Source organism: Amblyraja radiata, chromosome 3, assembly GCF_010909765.2.
Source record: "Amblyraja radiata isolate CabotCenter1 chromosome 3, sAmbRad1.1.pri, whole genome shotgun sequence".
NCBI classification, from domain to species: domain Eukaryota; kingdom Metazoa; phylum Chordata; class Chondrichthyes; order Rajiformes; family Rajidae; genus Amblyraja; species Amblyraja radiata.
Window position 1 is genome coordinate 63119521 of NC_045958.1, and position 24191 is coordinate 63143711.

General features: G+C 44.8%; 1 protein-coding gene across 1 annotated transcript in view; it reads right to left on the reverse strand.

The window, feature by feature from the left end:
- Positions 1-13938: 13938 nt before the first annotated feature.
- The window catches only part of tacr3 (tachykinin receptor 3), a 68188-nt gene continuing 57935 nt past the window's right edge, over positions 13939-24191 (reverse strand). Inside the window, exon 5 of the mRNA XM_033017925.1 lies at positions 13939-14850. Within this exon, the coding sequence (XP_032873816.1) occupies positions 14535-14850 (316 nt within the window). The 3' untranslated portion in view covers positions 13939-14534. The remainder of the gene's footprint in view (positions 14851-24191) is intronic.

Consider the following 24191-nt stretch of genomic DNA (forward strand, 5'->3'; position numbering starts at 1 on the left):
TTACGAGAATACACCCATATTGCTTAGGTTAACATATCATCAGCATTTGATGGTACTGGGCCTCTACTCGCTAGAGTTTAGGAAGATGCGGGGGGCTCAATGAAACTTACCAAATAGTGAAAGGCCGGGATAGATTGGATATGGGAAGGATATTTCCACTCTTGGGAGAGTCTAGGACCAGAAGGCACAAACCTGAGAATAAAAGGGCGTACATTTAGAAAAGAGATGAGGATAAATCTCTTCAGTCAGAGGAAGGTGAATCTGTGGAATTCATTGTCACAGGATGTTGAGGCCAAGTCATTTGGTATTTTAAAGCATCAAATCTCAGATTCTTGAATAGTATGGGTGTCAAAGTTTATGGGAAGGAGGCAGGAGAATGAGGTTGAAAGGGAAAGATAGATGATTGAATGGCAGAGTAGACTCGATGGGCTGAAGAGCCTAATCCTGCACCTATGACTTATGAACCTGTATTGCCAGACTTGAATGTCCACGATCTGGTCCTCAGTAGATCGTAAACATCCTGGTTCATCGTAGGCTTCAGGTTTGGGAACGTTAAGATGCCTTTGGTGGGAACACAATACTCCACACACTTCCTTATGAAGTTCATAACAATCATGGTGTATTCATTCAGGTTCATTGCCGAGTCTTTGAACATCGCCCTGTCTACCGTCTACAAGTAGTTGTGGTCTTCCATCGATGCCTATGCATAGCAGGAAGGAGCATAGTATGGTCTGATTTCCTAAAATATTTCTCTCAACATAAGAATAACACTGATAGAACTGATGTAAATATTTGTGTGTTCATGCTCAACTATAAAAGCTGAGTCTCACGTTGCGAGTTGACACAAGAGGTACCCTGAGTTAAAACTCGTGGTAATAACGTATGATTAACGTACGGAGCTCGTGGACGCAACTTAGAGACTCGTGGCGCTAACGGCAGGTACTCGTGAAACTTGTAAACTCTTGCAAAAAATCAAACATGTTTAAAAATTTCCACGAGTCAATTTTACTCTTGTGGTTAAGAATTGAAACATTTTAACTCGTTGTAAGAACGTAGTGGCCCATGCGTTTACCTTAGTGTATCGTGAGTCTACCGTGGGAACTCTTTAACTCGGCGGGTAGGCAGCAGCAGATTGTCGCTCCCTTCAGTTTCCCAGCGACAATCACCTGCCATAACGCGAGAGAGATCATGCACTGTTGTAGGTCTCCTTTGCACGTCGGTGTTTCTGTCTTTCTCCACTCATTGTTGGCCCTATCTGTCACCACCCCCACCTACACCCCTCTGCTTCCCGGCCTTGTGTGTGACCCCTTCCCTCCCCTCTCCAGCTCCCCGCCCATTGCACCGGCGCGGGGGCTTTGCACTGTCTTCACGTCGGCGATGCCAGCAGGTCAATGCCAGTCGCCCCGGGGCAGTCGCTCCCTTCAGTTTCCCAGGGGGTCGGGATGGGACTGGAGTTGGGAGGGAAAGGTGGGGTGGGGGGGGTGGGATGGGTGGGTTAGGTGAGCAGGAGAGTGGGGTTGTTTGCAGTTGCAGAGGGAGGGGGCAAGGGCGATACAGTTCCCAGTCTCAGCTCCTGTCCAGGGGGGTGGCCGGAGATGTCAGGACCAATGGGACACCGACCCCCAGGCCCACCAGGCCCACTGCACGCACGGCAAAATAGTCAAGAGCCGACGTGCCCGCTGACTCCCACCCCCCCCCCCCCGTCCGGGGCCACTCTGGGGGGGAGACCCGGTCCGGAGCTGAGACTGGGAACTGTATCGCCCTTGCCCCCTCCCTCTGCAACTGCAAACAACCCCACTCTCCTGCTCACCTAACCCACCCATCCCCCCCCCCACCCCACCTTTCCCTCCCAACTCCAAGAAGCAGAGGGATGTAGGTGGGGGGTGGTGACAGATAGGGCCAACAATGAGTGGAGAAAGACAGAAACACCGACGTGCAAAGGAGACCTACAACAGTGCATGATCTCTCTCGCGTTATGGCAGGTGTTATCGTTATCGCCTGCCCGCTGTTCCTGACACTAAAGCCTTGGGATCGTTGCCCTTCGTGTTGGTGTGGAGGGGGAGGGGGGTATTGTGCTGTTTGATCGCCCCCTGCTATCCCAGGGACAGGGAGACACAGCGGCTTTTGAGACTGGTGGGCAATCACTTCCAAACTGCCCCCCCCCCCCCCCAACCTCTCCCCACCTCAACTCACGCCTGGGCACCAAAGCAGCTCAGGAGGCGAACACTGAGCTCCGTCTCACAACAATCTGATGTGCACATCAAGTTCAAGTTCAAGTTCAAGTGAGTTTATTGTCATGTGTCCCTGTATAGGACAATGAAATTCTTACTTTGCTTAAGCACACAGAAAATAGTAGGCATTTACTACAAAACAGATAAATGTGTCCATATACCATGATATAAATACATACACACATGAATAAATAAACTGGTAGTGCAAATAACAGAAAGTGGTTGCTAATAATCAGAGTTTTGTCCGAGCCAGGTTTAATAACCTGATGGCTGAGGGGAAGTAGCTATTCCTGAACCTGGTTGTTGCAGTCTTCAGGCTCCTGTACCTTCTACCTGAAGGTAGCAGGGAGATCAGTGTGTGTCCAGGATGGTGTGGGTCTTTGATGATACTGCCAGCTTTTTTGAGGCAGCGACTACGATAAATCCCCTCGATGGAAGGAAGGTCAGAGCCGATGATGGACTGGGCAGTGTTTACTACTTTTTGTAATCTTTTCCTCTCCAGGGCGCTCAAATTTCCGAACCAAGCCACGATGCAACCGGTCAGTATGCTCTCGACTGTGCACCTGTAGAAGTTAGAGAGAGTCTTCCTTGACAATCCGACTCTCCGTAATCTTCTCAGGAAGTAGAGGCGCTGATGAGCTTTTTTGATAATTGCGTTCGTGTTCTCGGACCAGGAAAGATCTTCAGAGATGTGCACCCCCAGGAATTTGAAGTTCTTGACCCTTTCAACCATCGACCCGTTGATATAAATGGGGCTGTGGGTCCTCCTCCTACTCCTTCCAAAGTCCACAATCAGTTCCTTGGTTTTGCTGGTGTTCAGGGCCAGGTTATTGCGCTGGCACCATATGGACAGTTGCTCGATCTCTCTTCTGTACTCTGACTCATCCCCATCAGTGATACGCCCCACAATAGTGGTGTCATCAGCGAACTTGATGATGGAGTTCGCACTGTGGTTCGCTACGCAGTCATGGGTATAGAGTGAGTACAGCAGGGGGCTGAGCACGCAGCCTTGAGGTGCTCCCGTGCTGATTGTTATTGAGGCCGACACATTTCCACCAATACGAACAGACTGTGGTCTGTGGACGAGGAAGTCGAGGATCCAGTTGCAGAGGGATGCGCAGAGACCCAGTTCTGCGAGTTTGGTAACCAGTTTGGAGGGGATGATTGTGTTAAATGCCGAGCTGTAATCAATGAATAACAGCCTGACATATGAGTTTTTGTTGTCCAAGTGGTCCAGTGCGGAGTGGAGGGCCAGCGAGATCGCATCCACCGTTGATCTGTTGTGGCGGTATGCGAACTGCAGTGGGTCCAGGTTTTTGTCGATGTAGGAGTTGATTTGCTCCATGATCAACCTCTCAAAGCACTTCATCACCACCGGCGTTAGTGCCACTGGTCGATAGTCATTGAGGCACGTCACCTTACTCTTCTTGGGCACCGGTATAATTGATGCCCTTTTAAAGCAGGTGGGGACCTCAGACCTCAGAAGTGAGAGGTTGAAAATGTCCGTAAAAACTCCCGCCAGTTGGTCCGCACAGGTTTTTAGAACACGGCCGGGTATACCATCAGGTCCAGGTGCTTTTCGGGGGTTCACCCCTCTGAAGGATTTCCTGACATCGGCCTCTGTGACTGAGACTGAAATGCCATCACAGCGAATGGGGGATCGGGAAGGCACATCAGTATTCTCCCTGTCAAAGCGTGCGTAAAACGCATTGAGCTCGTCAGGGAGTGATGTTACACCGGCATTCGAGCTGCCTCCTGGTTTTGCCTTGTAGGAGGTGATTGCATTCAGACCCTGCCACAGCTGCCGAACATCTGTCTCGTCCTCCAGTTTGGAGCAGAAGTCCCTTTTGGCCTTTTTGATGGCCTTACCAAGGTCGTATCTGGTCTTCATGTAGGCCACTGTATCGTTGGATGTGAATGCCCTGTGTCTGGACTTCAGGAGAGTACGGATCTCATAGTTCATCCAAGGTTTCTGATTGGGAAACACTCGGAAGGTTTTTGTAGGGATGCAGTCCTCCACACATTTCTTTATGAAGTCTGTAACGACTGTGGCATATTCGTTCAAGTCCGTTGCCGAGTCCTTGAACATTGCCCAGTCTACAGACTCCAAACAGTCCTGGAGTTGTTCTTCTGCCCCCCCCGACCAGCTCTGTGCTGTCCTCACTTCTGGGGGTGCGCTCTTTAATTGCTGCTTGTAGGCAGGAAGAAGCAGCACCGCGGTATGGTCGGACTTACCGAAGTGAGGGCGAGGGATAGAACGATAGGCATTCTTGATGGTGGTGTAGCAGTGGTCGAGGGTGTTAGGTCCTCTGGTGCAGCAGGAGACATGTTGGTGGAAGTTGGGGAGTGATTTCTTGAGGTTCGCCTTATTGAAGTCCCCAGCAATGGTGGTAAATGCCTCGGGGTAAGACGTCTGGTGTTTGTTGACCACGGCATGCAGCTCCTCCAGTGCCAGACGGACGTCTGCCTGGGGTGGGATGTAGACCGCGGTCAGGATAACGGAGGTGAATTCTCTCGGGAGGTAGAAGGGACGGCACTTCACCGCCAGATGTTCGAGGTGTGGAGAGCAGGAGTTGGACAGGACTGCCACGTCGGAACACCACGCAGAGTTGACCATGAGGCAGACGCCCCCTCCTCTCCCTTTCCCAGATGCCAGGGTACGGTCCATGCGGTGGATGGAGAACCCTTCAGGCTGGACCGCTGAGTCTGGGGAGCTGGGGGTGAGCCATGTCTCTGTGAAACAGAACACAGAGCATTCCCTCAGCTCCCTTTGATAAAGCAGTCTTGCCCTTAAGTCCTCCACTTTGTTTTTAAGGGACTGTACATTAGCCAGTAGGATAGTTGGGAGAGGGGGCCGAAGGCCCCTGCGCTTCATTCTGACCTGAAGTCCTGCCCGACGGCCACGTTTCCGGACACAATGGAGGCTTCCCCTTTGTCTCCAGGTACTGTGTTTACTGTACCTGCTGTTTCTGCGGACCTGCGCTGGAACGGGGATTCCCTCACAGACGGCAGCTCCAGCTCCTGCCCTCAACATCCGTCCACATTCAAAGATTTAATCTCCCGTCTGCCCGCAGTGTGTAGACATGGCAGTAAATTCAATTAAAACATATCAAACCTGTGTGTTTCAAACAAATCATAAGTATAACTGCTCTGGCACTGGATGGTGCGCATTTTCCCTTTGTAGGTCACATCAATAGATGCGGCCGCGCTGAATTCTATCTTTAAAACAAAGCCACAGGATGGAGAGGTCTTCTTTAACACTGTTGCTTATTAAAACATAAAACTGTTGCTTATTAAAACAAACCTTCAATCAGGATTGGCTCAAGAGTAACTCGGGAGACGAACTTGGAACATCGCAGAAATGACAAGTAAACGGCAAACTTGTCATACCCGTGGGAACTCGGTTAAACTCTTGATCATACACTTGGAATCTCGTACACAACCACGAGTCTTTCACTCGAGGTACCTCTTGTGTCAACTCGCAACGTGAGACTCAGCTTTAACACTATCTCACTAACAGAGCGAAGAATGTATACATATAAATATGTTCCATCTCAACCAAAGTCATAACTAGAGCCAGGATGTTTAGGCGCTAAAAAACTCTGAAATAGGCAGGCAAAAAGGCATAATAAAATGACAAAAAAGGACCGAAAAAGGAATTTATTGACAAAAAAAGGCAAAACAGGCATGTATTTCCACCATCAAAATATGGGTAAAAATGATAATATAAAGGTATTCTACATTAAATGGCCAAAGTTGCCTGGTTGCACATATTAGCATCTTTTTCAAATTATCTGGTGTTAAACTATGCCGTCTGTCAGACAGAATATGCTTCAGTTGTGAAAAAATTATTTCTACCTCAGCTGAGGTCTCTGGTGCATACCCGAAACAATCTACAGACTCTATATTCATGTCGATATCTTGTGCATTACAACTACCTTTGAGAACTTTTGCTATGTTTTGCATTTCTTCAAGGTATTTCTGAGCTAAAATCAATCTCTCATATTTTCCTTATATATCTTTAGCTACATCGCCAGGAATTTTACGGATATCGTCAGTTACTTTGTTGAAAACCTACAAGTTATTCACTAATGTTTCGCCACGTTTCTCAAGGGAAGTGATAGATTGTGGGAAGTTTGCAAAATTGGAAGCAAATAAACACAAGATCGCAGTGGAGGGACTTTTTCTGCATGATTTCACTGACAATCTTGACTGTAACAGATTTTACTTCTTCAAAACAGCTGACGATTTCTTTTATCTTTTCAAAATTTACAGCATAATGGAGTGCAGCAGAGAGCCATGTACCCCACCTTAGTCAAAACAGGCTGATGAGGTAGCGGAACCTCCGGTTCCATTTCCTTGAACAACTGCACACGTGACGGTGCTTTGAGGAAGATTTTCTTGACATTGGAAACGAGGCGATCAACATTAGGAAACAAGCTACGTATGTGCTTAACAATTCTATGCAGTCCTTGAGCTAAGCATGTCAAATGCAACATTTTGGGGAATAAAAACTTTACGAGCACGAGCAGTTTTTTTCATGTACGGAGCTGCATCAGTCACAAACAGTAGAACATTCTTGTGTTTTATACCTTCTGGCCAAAGTACAGCAAGTGAAGATATAAACAACTGAGCAATAGTTTAGCTGTTTGACTTCTCCAATACTTCGGATGTCAACAAATACTCCTTTTATGGTTGACCTACCTCCAGTGTACCGATGACCACTTTGGCAACATATCTCCCTACAGCATCGGTTGTCTCATCTATTGAGATCCATATTTTGTTGCATGCGACTTCATCTCTAATTTTTTGCACAACATTGCTGAATAATAATTGTTGAATCAACATTATTTTTCTGTTATGATGACTGGCTTGGTATATGTTCCTCTGTGTATTTCTCTAAAAAACCTCTGACAGATTTGTTTTCTAAGTTCCACAGTAGAATTCCAGCATCAATGAATGCCTTGCACAGATCACTCAAAAGCTCAGATTTTCGACTGGAGGCAGCAGTAAATGTAGTGAAGAAACAAGCTCAGGTATTTCGCTTGTGTAGTCATCACCCCAGCGGTATCAATATTAACTTCTCTAATTTTAGATAGCCCTTGTCTTCTACCACCTCCTCCTCACCTTTCCCAGCTCTCCTTCTAGTTCTACTGTCTCCGTTTCTTCCTTTCTTCTCCCCCCCCCCCCCTCCGCACATCAGTCTGAAGAAGGGTCTTGACCCGAAATGTTGCCTTTTCCTTCTCTCCATAGATGCTGCCACACCGGCTGAGCTTTTCCAGCATTTTTTGTCTACCATCGATTTTTCCAGCATCTGCAGTTCTTTCTTAAATAGATCTTGGAGAAGACTGAACCAGTGGGCAGCGGCACGATCGAATGAACGAACGACGGTGGCGCCCCCGGTTTTGCCCCGCTGGTGGAAATTTTCTTGTACGTTATACTATGTTAACACGTTAATAATAACATGAATATTAGCATGTTAACATAGAAAACGTCATTGTAATCACGGTACAATTAGAGAAAATAACAAGGTCTTTTAGCAAAACAGCAAAAAAAGGCTGATTTTGGGCACTCGTTCATGAAAAAGGCTTTATTGTGGTGAAATCATAAAAAAAAGGCTTGAAAAGGCAGATGGCATTTATAGAAAAATCCTGGCTCTAGTTATAACTGTTTAAAAGGGCTCTGGATATGTGTCTATTGGGGCTAAACACTTGATCATTTTAAGTGGTGCATTCAGATGCTAATTGAGAAGCTGGACAAACTACAAACTGTTTGTATTAAACTGTTTGTATCAAATTTGTATTAAAAAGGCTATCACCATGTAAAGTGGATAACTTACCTGGTGCCGATAGGATGCATACTAAACTGCTAAAGGAAGCAAAACGGAAGAATTACAGACGACCTGTAGTGTCAACAGTTTTCATCACCATTTAACTAATGTTTCATCTAATTTGTTTATACTTTTTTCCTTACTGCATTTTCTCAAAGCACTCTCTGCATTTTGTTGTTGATCTGACTCTGATGTTCGCTCCATGATCAACCCAGGCCGACACTAGCAGAAGGTTGGTACAGCAAGATCCCATTAAAGAACCGGAAGCCGATGATTAAGTGAAGTTTGGTTTAATCAATGATGTTGAATGAGGAATGAATGTTAGACAGGAGAATCTATTATTATTGTACTTTGATCTTTTTTGCTCTATATCGGATTGCACTCTAATCTTGCAGCATTCTGCTGTTTTTGCACTTGTATTTATTGTATTTATCATTACTTAATGTATATTGTTTACTCTGTGAGCTTCATATGAACAAGGAATTTCATTGCACCTTGTTATACATGACAATAAATTAATCTGAGTCTCCTTATTCTCATATGCATGTGGAGGAGCAGACTGAGCCCTTGCTATAAAACTTCACTTAACAATGTTTAAGAAGGAACTGCAGATGCTGGAAAATCGAAGGTAGACAAAAGTGCTGGAGAAACTCAGCGGGTGCGGCAGCATCTATGGAGCGAAGGAAAAGGCAACGTTTCGGGCCGAAACCCTTCTTCAGACTGATGTAGGGTGGGGGGACGAGAAGAAGAAAGGAAGAGGAGGAGCCAGAGGGCTGAGAGAGAGCTGAGAAGAGGAGGAGACAATAAGGGCTACCGGAAATCGGAGAAGTCAATGGTCATACTGCTGTGGTATAAACTGCCCAAGCGAAATATGAGGTGCTGCTCCTCCAATTTCCGGTGGTGCTCACTCTGGCCATGGAGGAGGCCCAAGACAGTAAGGTCGGATTTGGAATGGGAGGGGAGTTGAAGTGGTGAGCCACCGGGAGATCAGGTTGCTTATTGCAGACCGAGCGGAGGTGTTCGGCGAAACGATTGCCAAGCCTGCGCTTGGTCTCACCGATGTAGATCAGCTGACATCTAGAGCAGCAGGTGCAATAGATAAGGTTGGAGGAAGTGCAGGTGCAATAGATGTGGTTGGAGGAGGATCGTTTCGCCGAACACCTCCGCTCGGTCCGCAATAACCTACCTGATCTCCCTGTGGCTCAGCACTTCAACTCCCCCTCCCATTCCGAATCCGACTTTACTGTCTTGGGCCTCCTCCATGGCCAGAGTGAGCACCACCAGAAATTGGAGGAGCAGCACCTCATATTTCGCTTGGGCAGTTTATACCCCAGCGGCATGAACATTGACTTCTCCAATTTCCGGTAGCCCTTATTGTCTCCTCCCCTTCTCAGCTCTCCCTCAGCCCTCTGGTTCCTCATCTTCCTTTCTTCTTCCCGCCCCCCACCCTACATCAGTCTGAAGAAGGGTTTTGGCCCGAAAAGTTGCCTATTTCCTTCGCTCCATAGATGCTGCCGCACCCACTGAGTTTCTCCAGCACTTTTGTCTACCTTCATTTAACAATGACCTGGATTGTTTCCTTAAGTGCTCAGAATGATTGAATCACAACCTGCTGCTGAAAGGTGAGAGTGTAAACAATTTATTCAAGATTGACAGAGTAAGGTGTGGGTTTCTCAATGGGGATTTGTTTGCTATAGTGAAGTTGCTGAGGAAATGGAGGAGGCAAGATTGTAGACTTTGTCTTTTGTCTTCTTCACATATAATCAAACCTGTTACCCAAACTTCTCAGTACTTAGCCCCTTACATGCCCTTTGGGTTTTATATGGCACACATCTGAACTTTGTCGCATTTGGCAGTGCCACATATTGGAAGTCAAAAGCCTTGATATGGTATTTGTTCCACATAATTGGTTTTATTTTGATTACATTGTCATGACAACCAGACTGAAATATATTTTGAAACAAATATTAAGATTTAGTAAGTGCATACCTATATTTTAATCACAATCAGTACTGAAGGACATAAACACATTGTATAAAAAATTCTGCATTTACTACAATAATGTTAAAGACTGACAATAAAGAATGTACATCAGTACTGTGCTATCCATGTAATACAAGTTAAATATTGTGAGCTGTAAAGAAGATTTATTCCTTTAAGAGGTAATTGCTTTCAATGCATACTCAAGATAACTTCACGTCAATGACTATTCAAATACATTTATAGCTGAAGTATTTTTGACTACATTACAATTAGGCTTCACTTAGTTTAATCAGTAAAATGTAGTTCGAAAAAGCTGGAAAAAAAGCACAATATAACAGGTTGCATCAGTGTAGACTCAACTTTTCAAATATTTGTCCTTTTCTGAAGACGCTGAGCATTATTTAAATAAGAGCATAATGAATAAAAGGGCGGTGGTGAGTGGAGATCCTGGAACAGTAAGGCAAATGGAAAGGAATCAGAAGACCTGTGACATATTTGGTTGAAGGACCGGAGATAATTAAATGGCAGGATTCAGAGAACATACGAGACAAGACACTGCATGTTTGAATAGTAGAATATGAGAAAAGGAAGTACTGTATGCAAACAAGTAATAAAGGGTGAAGGTATTCAGTCTGAGGCTGCCTAATCTCTGCTTAGCTCCTGTATTCCATAGGAGACCATTTGCACAGTGAATATGGCAGGTTAGCTCAATGTATGCAAGTTGTTGGCTCCATTATCATCTTTTCTGTCCCTTCTACTGCCCTGCTGTGTTGCTTGCTCCACTGAGTGATATGAATTTCAACTGTAACTCCATTAGAGCAGCAGCAGAAGTGATTCCAGCCACCTGTTTGGGGATATGAAGTCTAAGAATTTGGTGAGAAAGAAGTCAAAACTGTGAATTCCATTTTAATATGAAAACCACAAACTATCTCTCACAGTGAAACCTAACATGAACCCAACTGAAACTGAAAATTGACTGAATAAGACGTCTAACAAGAATAAAACAACTGCAGATTTAAATAATTTCAACAGCGCTGGAAAATGCTTAGCTTCTCTCTAAATTAGATGATACCAATAGTACTGCTGCACTATTCATTAAACTCCTAACAGAGCAATGGCATTGCCTCATGGGATGATTTTCTGTAAAGAAATTAAATTCTGCACAGATTGAAAACTTCAATTTAAATATATCCAGCATGCGATCACATATACATCCAACATATCATTTCCAGACATTTTCACCACCTCGAATGTGATCCACCACCAGTCACATCTTCCCATCCCCACCCCATTCTGCAGAGACCACTCTCTCAGCAACTCCTTGGTTCACTCATCCCTTCCCACCCAAGGTAGTCTCCCCTACAACTGCAGGCTATGTAACATCTGTACCTACACCTCTTCCTTCACTCTCAACCAGGGATCCCAGCAGCATTTCCACATGAGAGAGAGGTTCATGTACACCTCTTCAAACCTAGTCTACAGCATCGGTGCCCGATATGGCCTTCATTATATTAGCAAGACCAATTGTAGACTAGGCGACTGTTCTGCTGACCATCTTCTTGTTGCTAACCATTTTGACTTCTCTTCCTATTTCGACCTTTCTGGGCGTCATCCTCCACCATTGCCAAAGTAAGACCACGCACAAACTGGTGGAACAACACCTTATATTCCGTTTGGGTAGTTTACAATCCAATGGTATGAATACTAAATTCTTTGACTTCAAGCAATACCCTTGCTACATCTGTTTTCTTTCCTTTGCCCCCACCCACCTCCACAGCAGAGTGCTCACATATCTCCCAACCCCACATCAGCCTGCTCCTTTTCCCCCTCCATTGTATACTCATCTTCCATCTCTGAATCTCCCATTCCCCTTCACCCCTGTCCTGTTCCACCCATGTCCCTCCATATCCCTACACTACTTCCTCCTCTCCCTATCTGATACCCTTTTGTTTCCTTTACATTTATGGCCATTGTCACTTAGACCCCCTATCTGGCTATCAAACCTTCCTCACCTGTGTCCACCTACCACTTACCAGGCTTTGTCCCAACCGCAACTCTCTTTTCCAGCTTTCACCCCCCTACTCCAATCTGTCAGGATAAGAGTCCCCAACCCAGAATGTCACCTGTCCATTCCCTCCTCAGATGCTGCAATGATCAAGTTTGTCCTGCTTTTATCCAATCACATGCAGTCATGATGAGCCAAATACGTTGGGATAGGAGGAAAAGAGTAATACTAAATATTTTGCAGCTTGGGGCATTATTTTGTGCAGCATTTTATTCAGTGCCATGAAGAAATTAATATAAAGAATAGTTTACAATCACGGATATGCACATTTAAGATTTAATTCTTAATATCTTGTACAGAATGACTAAAAGCACAGCATGATTATTGGGTTATATTGAAATCTTTTGGGGCGTTAGGGAGCTGGCAATGTCTGCTTGTCACTGTGAACGTTGAACAACTGTTGATGCTTAGAGTGGCCGATGTGTCATCACTAATTGTAATTAGCTACTCTTAATGCAGCAGACAAAATCCTCCTGTCTTCAATCAGGAAAGTCGCTTTGAAACATTGGATTTGTTAACACACTTATTGGCTGCTTTATTTTTGTTCTTTTGTGACATCTCATTGCTTTTCCTGCTCTGCTTCAAACTCTGAACATGTTCCCACTATAAATACATTGAAGGAAACCACAAGGTCGGGGAATTTAGCAGAATAAACTGTTCATTCTCCCCATTAGCAAAGCTCGAATGAGGTGATAAATCTATGTGACTACTTGAGAAATATATACATAACCCAAAAATCAGTCGAATAGACAATGAACTGCTGTGAACACCAATACTTTGCCAATGGTAATGTTTCTATTTATACATTTACTCTTAATAGACAAATAATATTAAATATAATTTTAAAATCCAATCTGTTTCTATTACAAAAAATATGTACAGTCCTGGTAGTGAGAGAACAGAAATGGTACATGGGGCACATCCTGCTTCTACTGAGCATTTCCAAAAGGTACTTAGTACACCATGGCCCTGTTTCCACCTTCTATTAATTTTTTGTCAGGAAAAGAACAAACGTGAAACGTGAGATCACCTATTACAACTGCAGGCCTCAGATTTTAACTAATCACGTTTTTAAGCATAGTCATTGGGAAAGACAAAAGATTTTGAACAGTGATCCCAGAAATAGTAAAGGGCCTGTCCCATACACGTGTCCTTGGCACGCAAATTACGCAACCTCGTGGTCGCTTTGAGCCGAGACGGTCGAGCGAAGGTCGGGCGCGATTACATGCGTACGCACAGCCGTCTGGAGCGCATGATGTCATTTGAAGATGGACACAAAGCTGGAGTAACTCAGCGAGACCGGCAGCATCTCTGGAGAGAAGCAATGGGTGATGTTTCGTGTCGAGACTCTTCTTCAGTCTGAAAAGAAAGGTCTTGACCCGAAACGTCATTCATTGCTTCTATCCAGAGATGCTGCCGGTCCCGCTGAGTTACTCCTGCATTTTGTGTCTATCTTCAATTTTCTTGGCCCTGCTCTGGGAGTAGAAGTGGGGGCGGATCCGGACCGCAACGGCCGTGAGCCCCAGGCCGAGTTCGGTGATCGTTTGCCTGCTTCTGCTGCTGTTGAAGGTGAGACGTTGTGTCGCGCCAGGATCTTGGGCCTGTCCCACTTTGGCCGTCAGTTCCGCGACAAGCTGTTGGCGCGCAAAGATTTCGTTCACTGCAAGAATTTCGGAGCCCCGCGCGATGTCGGGACCAGCCCCGCACAACTCCATACCTCTCCGCACTTCTAAGTGGGACCGGCCCCGCGCGGCCATACGGTGCCCGTACGCCTCAAGCGACCACGAGGTTGCGTAATTTGCGAGCCAAGGACGCATAAGTGGGACAGGCCCTTAAATACCCATCTAATTTTTTTTGCTATTGAGTGGTTGCCATTGGTCAGGACAACTCTGATGTTCCTCAAAGACTGAGACAAAACATTAAAAAGTTACTGGAATTGTGCTACCTAATGCTCACTGCATGTTTGCTAAAACTGGTCCTACAGTTTCTCAGGTTATCTGTTTTGGTCTTTATGGACCATTGGCCAGGTAATACTACACCTGGCAATAGAGATTCAACACTGTAGGCACTTGTATGTGAAATATGCATTAACAAGCCACAACGGGAACCAACTTGTATAAACATGGGTGCCTATTAGCCATGCGGTTGCAGTGATTAGAATCAACAGTGGAATTCAGTTCTGCTTTCACCCCCTGGAGGCCATGAAAAATGACCCAATTTCATAATTCAAAGGATACCAGTGCAGTAATAGCAACGTCATCTCACTAGTCCAAGTGCTGAAATGGGATTGAACCTAAGGCTTTGTGCCTCAAGTGGGGAGAGTTGTAATTACAAAGCCAAAATGACATCCAGGAAACAGCCTCCATGTTGAATGGCACCAATTGTGCATGCCCAGTTGACAAATTAAATAATACAACCTGTTGCTCTATGAGTAGTCGTCCAAAGATGTGCTTACTTGGCTAAAGTAAGTCGAACTTCGGGAAGTGTTTTTAGAATTATTTCGAGCATGTCCATTGAAACTCACATTTCGTGCAACTGCACCCTTTTTCCTGCATGCCTCCACACTATCAGTTTTAGATGTTTCGAACTCCACTGTCATGTTGGACTCCATGCGGGTGATGGTGTTGGCGCTATTCTGCCGAGTGGGGTGAAACCTGGTCGACTGTAGTTCCAGTTCATCGTAGGTAGAAAATACAACGAAGGGGCACCACTGGAAAGCCCTCTTGAACCCAGCACGAAATCTGCAAGCATATCAACAAAAAGAATGATGTGGCCACACGTGTATCCTCATTTTAGGTGAGCTGCACCCTTAAAATGTTGCAGCAAAGGCTACGGGACAAGAGAATATCCCGGCTGTAGTAATGACGACCTATACTCCAGTAATAACTACACTTTCCACTGAGCTGCTTCAATACAGTAATGACACGTATCTCACTGACAATATGGAAATAGGTCAGATATGTCTTATTTATATCCTGCTAATACTGCACTATCAATCTACCCTCAATCATCACCACAATGATGAAACTGATTATCTATCAATAATGTTATCAAGCAATACTTACTTATCAATAGCCTTGCCAAGAACGCACCTTTAGGTATTGCTAGGCCCGAAAACTCCAGGCCCTATCACAGCCTTGATCCTAATACAGACCAAAGAGCTGAACTTCAGTGGCAAGGAAGGGCTTTAAGGCGGCATTTAAAGGGATGCGGTAACAAAGAGGGCTGGTAAAACTAAAGTGATTGGACATAAAGATACAAAGAACCATTGGTTGGAGTCATATCTTCCACAATGGAAGATGGTTGTTGCATCTGGGATGTCCAAGATCAAAGACAGCACTCAAGTGTTCCTCAAGGCAACGTTCCTGCTTAACCATCTTCAGCTGCTTCATGAATGACTTCCTTCCATTATTATTATTATAGAAGAGGGAATGTCTGCTGACAATTGATCAGTGCTCAACTTGCAGTTCATCAGCAAATGAATCAACCCAATGCTTACATGCAGCAAGACCAAGACAACTGGACTGATGCGCTGGACTGATAAGTGGATAGTAGCATTGACCACAGAGGTGCCATGCAATAACAATCTCCAACAAGATCTAGCCACTAATCCGCGACATTGGCTGACATTAACATCCTGAGAACTTCCCAGTTCTCTGACCAGTCTTACTATCTCCAACTACATTTTATCTCTGTTTTCTTTGTCGTTACCTTCTCCCAGCTAGCAATGATCTATTTTGCATTTTACTTGATCTCCATTCCCTTTGCACCTTCAAGAGTGCAAGAGACATTTATTATTACATGCACCAATAGGTATAGTGAGATTTGAGTTACCATTACAGCCATATGAATAAAAAGAACACAATACACGATAGAATTTAACACGAAAATCCCCACAGCAGAATCAACGTTTCCCACTGTCACACTTCCTTATCTATCTATCTCCCTCCCCCCCCAGACGTCAGTCTGAAGAAAGGTCTCGACCTGAATCGTCGCCCATTCCTTCTCTCCAGAGATGCTGCCTGTCCCGCTGAGTTACTCCAGCATTTTGTGTCTATCTTTGGTTTAAACCAGCATCTGCAGTTCCTTCATACACTTAACATCCTGAGACCCAGTGTCAGCACTGATCAGAATCTTTACTGGTCCCGTCATGTACTCTCAATTTCTCTAACTTCGCTGTATCTGCTCCCAAGATTAGGTATTGCAATCCTTTAGTAAACATGGTATTCCCCCCTCCTGTCTTATATGAACACCTCACCTGCATCTCCTTGATCTGCTCTGCTTTCCCTCTCCCCCAGATGCAACAGAGGTAAGAGTTCCCCTGGTCCTCACTTTTCACCCCACCAGCCATTGAATGTAATACATTATTCTCTGACATTTCCATCACCTCTACCGTAATCCCACTACCAATCACATCTTCCCATCCCCACCCCTTTCCATCTTCCACAGAGACCACTCCCTTGATTCATTCATCCCTTCCCACCCAAAACACCCCCTCTCTAACTATTTTCGACTGCAACCACAAAAGGTGTGACACTTGTCACTGTACCTGATCCCTCACCTCAATTCAGGGTCCCAGCAGTCCTTCCAGGTGAGATAGAGTCTGACGGGCACCTCGTCACACCCCCATCTACTGCATCCACTGTTCCCGATTTGGCCTCCTGTACGTCAGTGAGACCAAGTGTAGGCTCGGCGACCATTTCATCGAACACTTACTCTTGGTCCGCCAAGGCCTGCAGGATCTCCCAGTTGCTATCCATTTTAATTCCTCTTCTTCTTCCTATACTAACCTTTCTGTCTTGGACCTCCTCCATTGCCAGAGTGAGACCACACGCAAACTAGAGGAACAATACATATTCTGCTCAGGTAGCTTACAACCCAATGGTATGAACATTGAATTCTCCAATTTTAAGTAACTGCATAACCTTCCCCTTCTCTTCTTCCCCCACATAACCCACCATCCCCCTTCCCTGGGCCACACCTGGACTAATCTCCCCATCCCTTGTATTTCTTCTTCCAGCTTCACAATTTGTAACTCTTCAATCCTTTTGTATCACATCTTCGTTATTTTCATCTCTAACCTTTGTTCAATCATCTGTCTATCAAATAACCCTCCTCACCTGTATCAGGCTATAATTTGCAAGGTTTGTTCTGCTGCTTCACATTCCAACTTTCTCTCTCCCCCCCCACACACTTACAATCAGTCTGAAGAGTGTGCCGACCCAAAATGTTGCCAATCCATGTTCTCCTAAGATGCTGGGTGACCCGTCGAGCTACTCCAGCACTCCGTGTCTTCTTGAGTTATGTAAATAGCTTGGGTGCAGTAGGAGAGAAGCTGGATGTCCTGTGGTGTGTGTCTCATCGCCTGATGATATTAAAGCCTTTTCACTGTCATCAAGTTTAAATTGGGATGTAATGGAATATTCTGCAATTGTCTGGATGAGCACAAAGCAGGCCATCAACTTTCAGGAACATTACATGATGGAATAAGCAGTCCACTGAGTGTTTGGGAGTTCCGAACATTACTCTTAATGTTTATTTACTCCATCATTCTTGCACTATGACTACAGTGTGTAACATCTACAAAATAATGCAGCTATTTGTGCAGATGACTCTTTTAGTACCTTTCAAACAGACAGTTGTCTCTCCCACTGAGGTTTCATAAGTCCAGACGGAAGGGATACAAGTTGCTACACTATTTGGGTGCAGGTAGAGAAGGGGATAAAATCCAGAACGAACACAGTACTTTTATCAAGAAGCAAGAAATTGCAGCCACAATTTGTTGGGTCAACAGGAGAACTGAGGATAAGGAAATAAACTTCTCTATGTGGTTCTGTGACAGGAGAGGCTATATATAGATCAAAATTCCATTAGCCTTTTTACTTATTTTCTGTGCCTTCCTACAAGCCTCTTTGGACCTTCACAGCTTCTTGCTTTCATTGCTTTGGAAGCACATTTTTCTATTCTATCGAGGTCCAAATAGATGACCTTTTGTCAGCCAACTCAGGTCAACATTAGAGAATTCTTATTATCCATTTGCATAAATTATTAACCATTAAATGGAAATTCTCTAGTAAATACTGTAGATGTCTGTGTAGATAAGTATAAGGTCATCTGTTTTGTAATTCGATGCTTTCACTGCTTGGAACGTTTTAACTCTGTGTCTGCACAAAGGTAGATATGTGACTTTCACTCCCACGATCTGAGTGATTTATAAATACAATGGCTCTGGATTTGGCCAAGATTGACTGATGCGATGAGACAGAGACTGTTCACGGTAAACTCGGCAAATCTGTTAATCGGTAAAATGATGGTGTAGTTGGTTGCGAGTGGTGTTCAAAAAAATAACGTAATATGATGCAAAATCACTTTGAACCCCAAAGGGACAAGAACATTGCTTGATATAAAAAACAGCCATTGGTGACTAATGTTCAACATCAACTAAAATCAAGCATATAAAATGGCAAAAACTAGCACATTTCCTGAAATGAGGCAAATAAAGAATTAAAAAGTGACACAATAATTAGAGCTCCAAGAAGAAAATAATGTAAATTTTGCAAAGAATGTCAAAACCATGTCAAAGAGAATTTGAACTATTATTTAGTGAAAAGGAAGTGTTTGAGAGCCAGCTAAGGACCTAAACAGCGAAAAAGTAATATTAATAATGAAAATGTGAATTAATAAGGCAAGGAGGAGCGGATTCTGTATGACCCAATGACCCAATGCGATCGTAGCATATAGAGTGACATATTGCAGAAGATGCAAAAAATGGTAGAGTTATGGGAAGTGAAGAAAGCTGTCAAATGATACAACAGCATATATAACTACATATAGTGTATAGTAGGAGAAATGGCAGGTAGGGTAAAATCCAGGCAAGTGTGTGATGTTGAACTTTGGGAGCTCAAATGTAAGAGGAATCTATGGCAGAGTCCTTAACAACACTGATGTACAGAGGGATTTTGGGTTGAAGTCCATAATGCCTGAAAGTAGCAACACACAGTGTGGTAAAGAAGGCATATGTTATGCTTGCCTTTGACAGTCCAGGCATTGACTATAAAGGTCAGGAAGTCATGTTGCACATTAGACCACATTTAGAGCATTGTGTGTTGTTCTGGTTGCCACAAAACAGACAGGCAGGCTGTGGAGGCGTTGGCGAAGTCACAGAAGAGTTTTACAAATACGCTGCCTGAATTAGATTAGATGGTATTAGCGATAAGGAAAATTTAGACAAACTAGGATTGTTTTCTCTGGAGCATGGCGGCTGAAGGGGGGCCTGATAGGAATTTATATTAGAGGGTATAACTTTAAGAAAGGAGATGGCGAGTTAAAAAAAAAAAAAGACATTTGTAGGTGACAAGAAAACACTGTCAAGAGTGGGTGGTGGAAACAGATATGACAATGATGTTAAAGAGGCTTTGAATGTGCAGGGAATGATGGGATGTGGATCATGTGCAGGCAGAAAGGATTAGTTTAAATTGGCATCAAGTTTGGCACAGGTATCATGGGCCTGTAGAATCCACTAAATCTCACGACCGAAAGTAAAGGGCAAGCGACACCAAGCTTTGCTAAACACCTTGTGCCTTGTTTAATAAAAATCTCTTTAAACTCCCCTTGTACAGAAAACACTGTAATACCCTCTGATCTTGGAGTTTGAATCTCAGCTCTCGACCCTCACGTGACGCTGCTCGTTCCTAGGCAACGGGAACAAGCTGTACCTAAACACCACGTGGGCCTGAAGTCGCCACAGTTCCCCTCTTAGTCACCGAGTCAAAAGGTGGCGACTGCCTGGCTTTGTCCTGCCCCGTACCGGTCTGGCAGATTGATTTTACAGCCTGATCTCGTTTGTTACTGCAGTGTTGGAGGTCTTTGACGGGAAGTGTTCATGTCCTGTGACTTCGCCCGCTCAATGAGTAAGGTTGTTGGTTGGTTCTCGACATGTGCTGGCTTTAACCGGTCAACGGATACAGTGTCCATTTTTCCATTCCGGTTGATTACGAAACTCTTGGGTAGGCGTTGGATGACTTGGTACGGGCCATTGTATGCTTGCTGGAGAGGTTGACAGACAACGTCGTGTCAGACTAAAACATGTGTGCAGCTTTGGAGATCAGCAGGCATGTAGACCATTGCAGGCGTTTGCCGCGTCAGTGTCGGCCTGAAGTAGCTGCATAGTTCGCTGTAATTGATTGACATATCTGTCTGGGTCATAGGATCTATCCGTGGGAATTGGTTTGACAAATTAGTCGGGCAGCTTCAGAGTTGTGCCATAAACTATTTCCACCGACGAACATACTAGGTCTGCTTTCACCGCCGTACGAATGCAAAGCAGAACCAGAGGCAACCGTTCAGTCCTGTTCAACGAGTCTCCTCCGGTTGCCAGAGCGGCTTTCAACTGGCGTTGAAACCGTTCAATCAGGCCGTTCGCTTGTGGATGATACACCGTCGTTCGAATCCGGTTTGTGCACAAAAGGTCGGCTAGTGTTTGAAACAGCGCAGACTTGAATTGTAGTCTTCGGTATGTTTTGATCGTACTTCGGACCACAAAGACCGAAATCCATCAGTCAACATAGGCGCAGGCTATTGTCTCTGCTGAAATGTTGATGACTGGGATAGCATCTTGCCATCTTGTGAACCGGTCTTCACAAGTGAGCGGATATGTGTCGTTTCTTGACGGTGGGAGTGGGCCAACCAAGTCCAGGTGCACGTGCTCGAAACGGGTGTTCCGTCCAGGAAACTCGCCGAATGGGGTCCCAGTGTGCCTGGAGATCTTGGATTGTTGACACGGTAGACAAGTCTTTGCCCACAATCCAACGTCCCACTTGATGAAAGGCCAGATGAAACACTGTTTATCGTAGCCTTCTTGCCCGGATGTGATCAATTATGCAGCGCCCTGAAAACTTCTCAATGCATCCTCCTAGGCACAAACGGCCTAGATTTGCCAGTGGAATTGTCACAAATTATGGTTTCTCTCGTGTCACCGATCGGTACATCTTCCAATTTTAGGGCTGTATGCGTCCGTTGGTAATGGATAAGTTTGGGATCAGTATGCTGCAAGCGAGCCATGGCATAAAAATCGATGAATGTGGCCGCATTCGGAGCATCCACCTCCAGTCTTGATAGGGCATCGGCAACCTGATTTGCTTCATCTTGAATATGTCTGATATCACTGGAGAATTGCTAAACAAAATACGTGGTGGATTTCCTGTGGTGAATAGTTCCTCATCCTTGTACGAGCAGTGTATGTGAGCGGTTGGTGATCCATATAAATAGCGAAGGTACAGCCTTCCAACAGATGGCGGAAATGCTTGACGGCGAGGTACATAGCCATAAGTTCTCGCCCGAACGTACTGTACCGCACCCGAGTGCGTGATAATTTTTCCGAAAAGAATGCCAGAGGCTCCCACCTGCCGTTCACTCGCTGCTCCACGACGACTCCCACGTGGTGAATGAAAATAAGGCATTGGGCCTCTGATGGACCCGCATAATTGCGTTGGCGAGAGTCCTCTTAGGGGTGTTGAAGGCTTGCACTGCATCCTCGGGAAAACTCAACGATTTATTTGAAGATGATTTGTCCGAACCTTTGAGTAAGTTGGTCAAGGATAATAGGGAACTTGCGGCATTCGGTAGAAAGCGGCAGTAGAAATTTATCATCCCCAAAAATCGCCGTAATTGGTTTAACTAATTTGGCATTGGGTCATTTCAGATTTCCCGCATCTTTGATTCGCTGGGCAGGATGCCGTTCCCCGTCACGCGATGCTCGAGGAAAGTGAGTTCGTGAGCGCCAAACACGCATTTGTTCATGTTAATGACAATACCATATTTGTCGAGACGCCGGAACAGTAATCCTAGGTGTTCCTTGTGTTCTTCCTCACTGGAGCTCGCTACCAACACTTCGTTGATGTATGTGGAGACAAAATCGAGGCCGGAGAGTACGTGGTCCATGAAACGCTGAAACGATTGTGCTGCGTACCGTAAACCAAACGGTATCCGTAGAAATTCGAACGTCCTGAACGGAGTGACCACGGCTGTCATGGGAATATCGGCAGGCTCAACCGGAATTTGATAATAGGCGTGCACGAGATCAATGCTTGTGAACACCCGCTTACCCTGTAGACTTGAAGAGAAATCCTGCAAATGTGGAATGCTGTATTGATCTGGAATAGCGGCATTGTTTAGTGCACGATAGTCGCCGCAGAGTCGCCAATCCCGAGCTCAAACATATTTTCAAATTCCGCCTTTGCCACCTTGGGGCGATCCACGGGTAACCTGTGACAGAGTGTTTGATATTATTGTGCCGGTAAGACGGAGATATTAGTCGCAGAATTTGTTTCAGTAATTCCTGATATGGGCCAGTGCTGGGTTGGAGGCTGGCAAGGTGAGAGATGGTCATTGCCGGATGGCAGATGCAGTTCATCTGTGCATGAATTCAGCAATCATTCAAGCGGCAATTTCTTAAATCCACCAGCAAAGAAAAGTGTGAAAGAAAATCCGCTACGATAATAGGCTTTGATACGTCAGGGACTGAAAATCCAGCAAAACCTTTTCTGCAGACCGAAGTCGAGTGTGACCGATTTCTGACCGAATGTCCTTATGCTAGAATTGTTTGTGGCAGTGAGAACACATCCGGGGTTAGGGTGTAAACACTCTGGGGAACTGGGAGGAACAACCGATCACTCAGCGCCAGAGTCAATAAGATATTGCATACCCGAAAGGTGGTCGATGAGAAAAATGCGGTGGCTAGTTTGCCCACGGGCAGTAGTCGCCTCTACTGCTGGGCCTCATCATTTCCTCGGGTGTTGATATTTGTAGAATGCGATCTGCTCTGGAAGACGAGCTGCTAGGCACAACATTTTTTTTCATTGGCTTGCGACATTGAGGGAGTGAAATCGAGCTTCTAGTATCAAAAACCACACTCCTGCGTTGGTCGTAAAAAACATTGGGACGTCAAGTTTTACTTCACTTCTATCGTTGTACATTTCGTAAGTAAATTGAAGTTGCGTGTAGCCACGAGGTCACCAGTTGTAGAATCCACTAAATCTCACGACCGAAAGTAAAGGACAAGTGACACCAAGCTTTGCCAAACACCTTGTGCCTCATTTAATAAAAATCTCTCAAACTCCCCTTGTACAAAAAAGACTGTTATACCCTCTGACCTCGGAGTTTGAATCTCAGCTCTCGACCCTCACGTGGCGCTGCTTGTTACTGGGCAACGGGAACAAGCTGTACCTAAAAATCACGTGGGCCTGAAGTCGCCACAGGCCCTTGGGCCTGTTCCCGTGCTGAACTGTTCACGCTCTATGTTCTATCTCTTTAACAATAATTTAACATCTTTATAGGTCTTTAACTTTATAGGTCTCATTCCAATCCTGTTTTGATCTCTTTCTGAACACCATATAAAAAGTTCATGAACCATTAGACTGTTAATTAAATCTATCTCACACATCTAACAACTTTGGATACATAATCCCATTTCTGAATCTGATTTGGTGTCTGCACTTGAAAGTAAGACTCAGTTCACTGATACTATTTCTGCAGCTACTGATCTGCTCAAGCCCTTAACTTTCGTACCACAGTTCCCATCAAACCCGTTGGTTTTTCTCGCCCTGGCTACACCTCAGGACTCATCTCCACGCCATTATGCAAGGGTTGAGACCTACAAGGATTGTACTCACCTGGTTCCCCACTCTTAACTGCCTAGTCTTAGCCAGGGAATGACTTGCAATAGCGTTCTTTCTAATTTTGGTTTCCTGAAGTGGAGGAAGACTTTGGACCACTGGAATATTGTAAATCAATGAAAGTTGCCACAAATGTAATTTTTTCAATTATTTAATGTCCACAAATATTTTATTTCCTTGACCTACCCTGGTTTATAATCTATATGGCACTATTTCACAAAGCCATGTTGACAACACCCAGCTGAACCCATGAGCACCACTCTTGACCATCCACTCTCTTCAAATAGTCAGGCACCTAACATATTGATTATGCAATAACTTCATCCAATTAAATGATGGATAGAACAATCCTTTCATCTTCAATTACTTGTGAATTGTGAGCAGCGGATGCTGCTGCATTCTGGTATTTG